We start from the raw sequence: 10,972 nt of genomic DNA on the forward strand, positions 1-10,972 counted from the left end.
CTAGACCAACTGAATTGACGCTAATGTGAGGAGGCAGCCAGATCTATGGAGATGAATTTTCACACTTTCCCAGAAGAGCTGAATCACATGCACTCATGCCTTTGAATTTCATTCTGGTCCATTCTTAGTCTCACTGTTTTGAAAACGGAGATGGGAGACATCGATGCTTACGGGTAGTTCCCTCCCCGTTTTTGTTTTTCTATTAGCCAGGTAGTTGGAGCAGGAAGGGTGGAATAGATCAGGGAGTGGAGTCCCCAGTTGCTTTAGCCAAGCCAGAAAAGGAAATGCCAAAAAAATCTGCTCTCCCAGCTACTTTTGAAACACAGGGCCCAGCATTTAAAAAAAAAAACAAAAATAAAATGAAAAAACACGGACAACTCTGTCCCCAAAGTGCTGTCTGGTTTTGGAAAGGCACCACGCTGTGATTTATGGTTTTGCACAGCTATGGATCTGGTTCATCACCGAAAGCCAAATAGGCACATTTAAGGTCAGAGTGAACAGGCAGCTTTCTCCATGCAGTTTGTTTCTTTCTGGAAGTCTCTCCTGACAGTTCACTGAAAGGGAAACAAATTTGCTGCAGCTCTGGTCAAAACTTTAACCACTCGGAGCATTGTTGTCAGTTGCTCTGTTCTCACATTCTTGCCTTGTGATAGTAGTTTGAAAGTTACGCAATAACTTTTTTATTTTAATCATAGTAACTGCATGTGAGGTGGTCCTTGCTTGTTGCATGATCTTTCCAAAAATAAGTGGGAGGAGGTTGTTAATGGGGATTGAAGGAATGGCTGGTTTTTATTTTCCTTTGCTTGGTTCATGAGGGGCACTTGATTTTCTGTTCCCAGCATGCTGTATGTGTTCATAATGCATGCGTTTCACTTCCACTTGGGTGAGAAGGTCAGATTTCTTTCAAACATTGCTGCATTTGTCATGTCTCCATATTCTAATGCTCCCATAAATCCAGTCTCTCCATTATGTGGAATATCAGTCGTGGGTTTAAGTTTGCACATGACCTTGAGGACAGACAGATGGAAGGTAAGCTAGGAACAATGTAGAAGTGGAGGGGAAAACCTCCCATTCCATGCAAGGTTCAGTTTGCTTAGAGCCGGTAAAGCATCGTATGAACAACCTGGTGATCATATTTGATTACTAAATGTCTGCATTGAAGTAATTTATAGATCCATGTCCCTTATCTCAGGCCTCACTCCCCACTTTCTGTTGTTAATTTTTAAAGCCTGCAGAGCGTATCTGTGATCCAGACCATCATGCTTTCTTATTTTAAAATTGGACATGTATAAAAGTCACCTGGCCTCCTTGCAACTGAACCTTTCATATGCATGAGTAAAACTAGCTGCTTAGTTCTGGATGTCTTTTCTCTGTGGTTGTATGGAGTAGCACACAGGCACTATTGTCTAAAGACTGCATTATTGTGCAATGGGTCTACAGGTAGTTAGACACCCCCACAACACTAAAAGCATATCAAAAGTTATCCTCTCAAATCTCCAAGTGTCTCCATTCCCTCAATATCAACACCCCCCTCAGGCAAATAACTTTTCTTTAACTTCCACAAATCAGTCTTGAGAACCAAGACCAGCTCAAAATCCATTTGTGAGGAACCACATTTAATGCTGATACTGGGAGTCGTGTAGTCTAACCTGGATCTTGTGCTCCTCCACATGACCCACGGGGTGCTTTTCTGGTTTGTGGCCTGTAAGCTGGATGTTGATGATAATTATTTTCAGGTTACTCTGGCAGCCAATGGAAAGTCAGCAGACGGCAGTGTTGAGGAAGAACCCTGGAAACATGAAAAATAAGAACGTGACTGTCAGCAAGTTCTGAATAAAATCCCCAGCGTATCTTATGGTAAAAGAGGATATAAACAAGTTTTCTTTCAAAAGGAAAAAAATACATATATTTCTATGTTTACTTAATCTGTTAGCTGAGGCTTAGAGGATCTGTTGTGAGTCAGTGATAGGCATGGTGCTGTGTCTTTGCCAAATAATGCTTTGTAACCGTCTAATGTTCTCACTTGTATTATTGTCGGAATGGATGCTGCTGGAGGAATCGGTTTGAATTGAAGACGCATTCTTGCCAGCTTCCCTTTTCTCTCGAGATGCAAAACTGTGGATGCTCTTTTCCCAGGGGACACAACTAGAGCATAACACTCCAGGGACTTGGGATGATGAGCAGACACTCAGTGTGTTATTTCTTTGAGTGTTTTCCATGCTTCACCTTGTTACCCACAAGAGATTCTGTTAGAAGCCTCTAGAAGTAGTTCTCTTTCAGTGTCTTGTAGAGTTTGCCAATGTGTTGATAAAAGCAAGTACATGTCTTAGGGAACTGTGACAATTTATCTTCTGTGTGCTCTTTGAGCTAAATATTTCAGAGAGTTGTAGTGGGAGCCATAGTCTTAAAGACAGCTGGTTATGGAACCCACTGAGCCTCTGCTCTGTCCTACCTAGTCTGTGGACTTTTCTTGCTGAAGCTTTAGAATATGTTACATAATTTGCTCTAACTGTGATAATGGAATAGAATGTAATTTGCATAGAACCACTGTATATATTGACAAAAGTAAAGGAGCACACAGTCAACATAAATTTTAACCAGGTTCAAATTTTCAAATGCATTTATCTTTGGTTTGCATTCATCTGTCATAGTGAAATCAAGAGAGGTTATTTTGTTTTCTGCTCCACTTTGTTTCACTCATAAAATTCTTGCTTGGGTTTCTAATGAAAAGACATTTTTTATCCTCAAATTATTTCTATCACATTCTCAGTAAACCAGAAGGCGTAACCATTTCACTCTCGTTATACGTGGGGGACAGTTGTGTTGACTTTGCCTCTTTTAACACTGTCTCTTGCTAAAAACAGAAGACTGTCGTTTATCTAATATGTATTGTAGAAAGCTTTTTGTTATGTTGTATCAATGCACATAAAACCAATAACAGGACACAGTTGGAAGCAGAGTCCATCTTCCTCCCCAGTCTCCTCTGTGGAAAGGAACAGAAAACAAACGTGTGCAAAATCCTAAAAAGGTGACATTCCTATGGCAAAGTCAAGGCAGCCTTGAACCATGAAGTGGGGACAAAGGATGGCTCTACACAACTTCACAGATGGAACCCTATCAAGGCTGTAAAAATTTTGGGGAATAAATAATATAATTGGAGTAGCACCGTGCCTTGCATGCTGTAGACACCCAACGTATCCTGAATGATTGTGTAAGTTAAATTGTTCAATGTCTCTACTATCATTTTCTGTTGAATAACCCACAGTATTTTTCTAAGGTTTCTGGCTTTGGGAGTTTGCTGAGGACTTGAATGTGAATCATTGAGAAATAAATCACATTTGACCCTGAGGCCTGTGTATAACCTAGGTCCACACATGGCAGTCAGGTAGTCATCTGAGGCCAGCAGCTGGATGCTGAGATATTCAGAAATAGTAACAGAATCTAAATTCTCTAAAGCAAGACTATTTATGGACATCACATACCCTTTGTTACCTACTCCTTGTGACTTTTCTCTTCCAAATCAGACACCTTTGGATATACAAAAGATATGAGACTTCAGGTTTTATTGTTGTTTTTGTCTCTTAAACCCTAGTTATTTTGGGTAAGGATCACTACAGCACAGTATTAAGCAGATTTTTGCTTTTAAAAAATGGCATTGGTCTTTATTTTCATTAGATGGACAGTTAACAGGGTGGTCAAGGATGTGCTGAAATGTAGTTGTGGAAAATGTATCCTTTGCAGCAGATGCTGGGGGTCAAGGGGACAGTGCCTGGATTCAGCTGTGAAACTATTAAGGATTGTCTGTAAGTGGCACTCTCAAGAGCTTTTCTGTGATGAGGAGAAGGAGCTACGCAAGGCAGCTAGGAGCTTGTGGGTTTTGCTGTGTAAGGCCAGCTTTGTGCATATGTACACGCTTGAAGGGGTGGTCTAAAGATTGTCTTCCCAACACTCTGCCTAAATGACTTCTCTGTTTGTTTTGTTCTCAGCTTTGTTCTACTCATCCAGTTAGCTTATAAATATATAAGGGGACAATGTGTTCAGAAGAAACAATGTGCACAGTTTAACAAAGCAGGTATTTCTGGTTTGAGATTATATACAATAAATTCCATGAGAATATACTTAAGAGATTACATTTAATCTGGATTCAACAAATTGTATTAAAAATGAACACTGTCTCAAATTCAGGACAAGCCTGATAATCCAGGATGCATTATATAGAGCTGATATATTTTGATTTTTTTTGGCCTCATTAATTTTTCTTATGCTGTGTCCATTGGGGTTTTCCTTGCCCCATATATATGCCATAAACAGAGCACATAGAGCCAGGGTATACTTCTAACAACTTTTTCCAAATAGGATGTGTGTGATCTGCCAGTAATATATCTATATTTATATTAATAGCTCCAACACAGATATAAATGCTTATAATCATCCATTAATATTTGATGATGCATAAATGTTATATTTATTTACAGATATGGCAAGCCAGATACATACACTGCTTTCTGTAAAGTCTGTAAGTTGGCTTTGGAAACACCATTTTGTCGTAGACTCATTCACTCTTTTTAGGAATCAGAATTGTTTCAGAAGAAAACCAGCTAAGCAGACATTAATCCTTCCCTATCTCATTTTTGCCCATGGGGAAACCCAAGGGGAATTATCATTAGATTACCTACTAACAACTCTATGAATCAAATCCAGTGACTTATCTCTCCAGGCAAGGCTTTATCTGAGGTCTTTGAGGATGTGCTTCCCCTGCAAAGGTCACCAGAGATCACACAGATCCTTAATACAGGACTTCAGGCGATGGTATCCAAATCAAGTAGCTATCAGATTCAACTCCTTACTTGCCATTGGTGTAGAAACACCGCCCACAGTCTCATTTCCTGCGGAAGTTAACCATGTTTTGTAAAAGACACATATTTACTTCTCTTTTCCAACTACCAGTTAGCCTGGATGTTTATGGAAACCTAAAGCAAGGATACCAAGATACCTGTGCCTGAATTTAGGCTGGAAGCTGAGAAAGGCTTAGGGGAAATTTAATCTTTGGGCAGGTGTATTCCTGGTGGACAATGCCAGGAATCCCATAACTGAATGATTCCGGGGTCAAGTCGTTTCTACTCATGCATTGAGAAGTATGTCATTTTCCTGTGTGTTGAAAGTCAAGAAGCACTTCCAGAGTTGGGTAATCCATCTACTGGGTCCCCAAAAGGAAACCAAACCCTGGTGTGTTTTTGTAAATACTGTACTTCCCTCTGTTCTCAACAGAAAGTTAGGGTACAATATTTCGCTCTTGTCAGAGTCAGAGCTTCTGCCTGCACTGTATTTTCCCAGGAACATAGCAGTAAACCCAAATAGGTACGCACAAGCTCAGAGAGAATTTTCACAGTTCTGACTGTTGCTGAACAAGCCTCAGCAGCTCCTGCCTGGTTTGATGAGTAATAGTGCCCAGCAGTTACACCCAGTGGAGGTAACTTTTCCTACATCACTGCTGTCAAAATCCTGTGGCCAGGCACTTGCCTGGGTTTCTGCTTTTGCTTTGCTTATTCTCCCAATGACCCCATCCCAAGCTGAGAAAAAGGACAAAATAGGAATTTTCAGTTAGTGTAATACTAGCTCTTTGATTAAGTAGTAGGGCCTGGGAGCCTAGGAAGATTAAGTTCAAGCTAAGAGCCTGAAGTCATTCTTAAGTGAGAGTTTTGTAATTCCAGTTGTCAGAGGAGATTAGTGGCCTCTGTATCTGTGGTAATTTCTGGCTAAAACCTAGAAGAAAGGCTGCTGAGTGCCATCCGGAGTGGGCGGCACTATAGGCAGACGGCTCTCCTTGAGAGGAGTAAGTTCAAAGTTGCCTATGATTTTCCCAAAAGAAAAGCCCATTTTCTCACTCTGTCACCTCCTTTCTTCTTATTCCACATAGCATTGTTGCTGCTGAAGGAGCAGTTTCATAAATGACCACATGAGTGGATGCAAGAGTTGGTTTAAGAATAGATGACAGGGGATCTTAATTGAATACTATCTGATTTTATAACACGACCCAGCCAATTTGGGTAACGACATAGAGATGGTGAGAAACAACACAGCTGGGTAGAGGAAACACTTGGCTTAGACTCTGGCAGTTGTCAGCTGTGTAACTTATGCAAGTCACTTTATGCCCCAGTCTCATTCCTTCCCATAGACAAAGGGAAGGGGTTGGATTAAATGATTAAAACCAGCTTCCAGCCCTAAGAATCCATGATGTTATGATCTCTGCTTTAATTTCTTTTTTCCTAAGGGGCTTATTACTATAAAATATTACTTTGTCTTTTAAGTCAGAAGGGCCCATGATAATGACTAATCAATTTGGATTTTCTTATCCTCTCTGGGAGAAATTAAATTCAAGCCTTTCTTTATTGATGTTTTACAAGCTTGGAAGATGGCCATGTTAATCCACCATTTGGTGTTTTGGGACACAAACAAGCACACTTTTATGAAACTGCTCTTTGCTTAAACTCATTGTCCTAGTCAAAGTAACAACCCAGCTCATGGAAAAATGCTGCCAGTGTCACCATGAGGGGACAGGATGCATCTACAGCCACACTCAAGCTCTTGCGTCACCCCTGCTGTAGCAACAGAGCCCACTCTGAATACCCAAAACACACGGTTTTCTCCAAACAGTCATAATTGCCAGCCCAGTATGGGAGTTCAGGAGCCTTTGGCAAAGAAACTAAGGAGTCTTATGAAATTTGGTGCAAGGCTTGCACAATAACAGCCACTGTCTGTAAAGGCCTTCCCTTTCCTCCTGTACGCAGACATGCACACCCATGCACAGCAGAGCCTGAGGCAAGTCCTTTCTCTGGAGAGATATACAGGGCTATTTGATTGAATTCATTTTCCAGTTTTGCTCTTGGGTTGTATCACACCACAGGTAGAGACGCTCTATCTGACAAGGATAAAATTGTGCTGGCCATCACTGCCCTCTCCAATGCCTGGGGAGTTTGTAGGATTGATAAGACTGTGTGGTCTGCCTGCAAGGTACCAGCCACGGCCTTTGAACAACCTGTTGTGCTTTTTGTCTGCGCTGCAGTGGGCCACTGCTTGCATCCTTGCCCTTTGTCCAAACTTTTGCTAAATATGGAATAGATTTGGTATGCATTGTGTTGTGAGTACCTTTACCACTAGAGAAGACTTCAGCTCCTTTAGATTTGGGGGAACCAGATATAAAACTAGGACTAAAAGGATTGGGTTAGCTTTTTTTATCATTAAATTTTTAGTGCAGAAGACCTGATGCAAGAGCAGCAAGAAAAAGATTATTTCTTAACCGACCCATATATGAACCTATAGAAAAGTGAGAGAAGCTCCCATGTTCTTATTTCACTCATTCTATATAATATTCTGAATAATTACTGATCAGCTTTTTGCTATGTCCAGCCTTGCTCCACCTTCCTACCTCCAGACCAAGTGCCCATTTTGATATTTTTTAAAAGTCCTTCTGATTGTTGTAGAGGGTCCCTCTGTGCCGAGACTAAAACCTGCTACTGGGACAGACCCCACACTGCTTTGCCGAATCAGCTCTGGACCTAGAGCACGGGTAGCAATAAGTCTCTACTTCTGCTGGAGACACCCTAGTTCCTGGGTGAGTGTTGGAACGTAACAGCTTACCCTTGCCACCCTTGCCATCGTCCCCCATGGAAACGGGGATGACGCAATCAGAACCTCGCTCTTCCTGGGGCTCCGTTTCTTCTCATGGCAGCCATTTGGCCTGGCTCACGAACAGCGTGTTGCCTTTGGAGGAGAGAGATGCACACACCTGGCAAGGAAGTCAATCCAGTGTGTCTCTGAGGTTCCTCCCTGTGGAGTGAATTCCCTGAGATGTAAGGTCAGAAAGCTGGCACTCTGGTTGCTTAGTATTCCAGGAGAGTATATTCCCTGCCAGGAACTCATCCTTTGGAATCCAGATCTTTCCACACATTCCCTAAATTCGCTCCCATCCCCTGCCCCCTGTGGAACCTCAGCATTGTATCTCCATGTTGCACAACACAGATCAGATTATCTGGTCACTATAGAGATTGTATATAAAAAACTACTTTTGTGAGGATTTTTGTATATTGTTTTCTATTTGTTTTCTACAGCTTGAGGAGAGAGCTGGCAAACTGTGAATCTAATTTGATCTTGCTGCCAGCAGATATATTTTGGCTTCCTGATAAGAATCTATGCTACTAGGGCCAATATATTGCCCTCTGATCAGTATTGCCCCCCAAACTCACAAATTCCTCCAGCCCAGACTTATATTCTTTTTTAAACAAACCCCCAGGCCTCTTTGCTATTATTTATAAAGAGCATGAGAAAATGTATTTATAGTCCTGGATTTATATGTTTAATATTGAGTTAGCCTTTAATAATGTTACAGGTTTGTATCTATTCTTCATAATCATAAAGAACTCAGTGTAGACTGAATTCCTCTATTTAGTATCTGTAATTTTGCAGACAGATATTTTCTTATGGTATTTTCTATATAACCACATAAGTAGTATAATAACCAATTAGAGCACAAGAAGTTTCTGCAGCAATTTAGAGCTATCAGTTGTTTCCTGAGCATATAGCCACATTTCAAAAATGTAAGAATCCTATCCTTTGCAATGCAATGAGCAAAATGACCATAAAGAACAAGGAATCACTTAAATCCCTTAGCTGGTTAGGATATACCTCTTAATAATTAGTCTTTGTAACTCAAGGGATGGTGCTGACTTATTTTTGACCCCAGGCCTTGTTTTTCCAGTTAAGCATTCAAATTGTGCTTTTCTCCAAGATGCTGAAAAAGAAGGTGACAATAGTTGGATCATCTCTATACCAGAACCTCCCATGCCTTCCTAATAATTTATGTAAAAATTGGCTTCGGGAATTTTGAGTAGCAGAGACTGAGGCTAGTGCTAGGAAGCAAATCAGGACAGATATGTCACAGTTCATTCTTGCCAAGCAAATTGGTAATAAATGTCACATTGTTATGTGACTTGGACACATATTTTTAGGGGAAAAAAAATGAAGCAATACTGGGGCTATAGGTGGGAGCTTAAAGTCATACTGAAATTGTTTAGAAGCAGCCCAAGTAGAGTCTATCCTCAGGTGAATAGCAATCTATGTGATTTCCCAAGACAAATCAATAGCCACTTCAAAGACCCGGGGGTCTTCCTTCCACCTTCCTACCTCCAGACCAAGTATCCATTTAGAGATTTTTAAAAGTCCTTCTGATCGTTATATAGGGCCCCTGTGTGCTGAGAATAAAGCCCCACTGCTTTGCAGAGTCAGCACTGGACCTAGAGCACATGTAGCAACAAGTCTACTTCCACGTGAAACAGCCCAGTTCCTTCCACCAAACACACTTTCTGGTATGGTTATAGGGCTAGTATTTTTGCCATGTTTTAAGACATAGTCAGTTACATAGAAAGTATACTGGGATATATTTGAGCTTGCTCCTTATTAAGCAAACAGATTAGAAGTTCCCTCTACTGGCAATGATTGTACCTGTGATTTCCAAGTACAGATAGCTGTCAAAGCATGAAGTTCTTGTGTGTACACAGTAACACTTGGTTCACGCATGAAGAACAGTGCCTATGCACTTGTGTAGCTATAATGTAGGTATCTATGTGTAATTTCAGTGAAATGGTGCATAGATATAATTTAATTTAAATGTTATTTTTGGCTGTTCATCTAAATGTAGTAGACTTGTTGATTGGTGTTTTGAAAACCCTTGTTTTCCTTTTTAGGTACCTAGTAGTGAATCAGTTCTCCTTTTTCTTAATGTGATTTGGGGATGTGTATCAGTGAAGAACTTACTTATGCACCCTTTGTACTGATGACTGAAGTTTGCGTGCATCCAGCATCTTTGTAGATATGCAGTTCAGAGCAAGGGAGAGTTAGTTGTGGGCCATGATCCTCAGTGAAAAGTCATCTGCCACCTGTATAGTGCATGGCGAATGCAACTGTGGAACTTCTGATTGTCAAAGCGAGCTAGGTTTAGAATGAGGACATTTATCTATAGCCCTCCTCTGCTTGGTGGATTGGGCTCAGACTAAAGTTAGTCTGCTTCTGTGCATGTTAACATCATGTCCTTAGGTAAAGGTCTGTCTCTCTGGTTGTCAAATACTGATCATGATGCTCATGACTTAAAGGTTCAGAAGAGCCTTGTCTCCCTTGGTTTCTTGAGTCAGGATACAGGAAAGATATTTCCTGGCTAGCTGCCACACAGACCAAACCCCACAAAAGCACAGTTCTGTCAGTAAACTGCACAGGTGTCTGTAGAAAGCTAGGACACTAGAAGCACAGGAATGATCAGTGTAGAGCTTTGGGGTTGCAGAAAGGCAACTGATAAAGCACAGATCCCACATATGTGAAGGGAATATGAACTCTACCTAATAGGCTCTGTGTGCATGTTTTGAGTGACTGAAGATGAGATTAACTAATGCAATTATATGCTTGCTGCCTAAAACACACATTCTATTTAATCACTAAATGGGATGCTGTGGGGTCTATAGTTTCTGTAACCCCTTCCTCCTCTGCAAGGACAGAGAAGAATGGCCATGTTCATTTGGGAACACTGAGTGTTCCTCTCTTTCCACAAGAGGGGTGAAGTCTAAGAGATCCCCTAAGGGCACAAAGCACATTAATTTTCAGTGGCTTCTCCGATGATTGGAGTGAGAGGTCTATATATGGTGGACAGCCACACTTTTCCTTGAAAATGTGGTTTCTTCAACTTCTGTCAAATTCAGGTTTAGAAACCTTATTGAAGGAAAGCAATCTTTTGGACAGGATTCTCTCTGAAGATTCTTGTGTGTACAGAATGAAAGAGAAGAATAATTATTTTCCTCATGTTCACAATCCCCATTGGTCTAAAGTCATGTAGTATAGGTCATCTATAGCACATAGTGTTTAAAGACTAATGAATGAACAAAGGTAAAAACTTCAACTAAATTTTTGAGTTGTTTCTTATGTATGGTAC

The 10,972-nt window shown here is 40.8% G+C and overlaps 1 protein-coding gene across 10 annotated transcripts in view; it reads left to right on the forward strand.

Moving 5' to 3' along the window:
• SLC1A2 (solute carrier family 1 member 2) overlaps positions 1–7,659 on the forward strand; it is a 138,690-nt gene extending 131,031 nt beyond the window's left edge. For all 10 annotated transcript variants that reach the window (XM_054585910.1, XM_054585906.1, XM_054585904.1 and 7 more), the window contains one exon: positions 1,737–7,659. In XM_054585910.1, the coding sequence (XP_054441885.1) occupies positions 1,737–1,808 (72 nt within the window). In that variant the 3' untranslated portion in view covers positions 1,809–7,659. The remainder of the gene's footprint in view (positions 1–1,736) is intronic.
• Positions 7,660–10,972: the final 3,313 nt, after the last annotated feature.

This window comes from Pteronotus mesoamericanus, unplaced genomic scaffold (genome assembly GCF_021234165.1).
Source record: "Pteronotus mesoamericanus isolate MK-2021 breed Mesoamerican mustached bat unplaced genomic scaffold, CSHL_Meso_final contig_90, whole genome shotgun sequence".
Taxonomy (NCBI): Eukaryota; Metazoa; Chordata; class Mammalia; order Chiroptera; family Mormoopidae; genus Pteronotus; species Pteronotus mesoamericanus.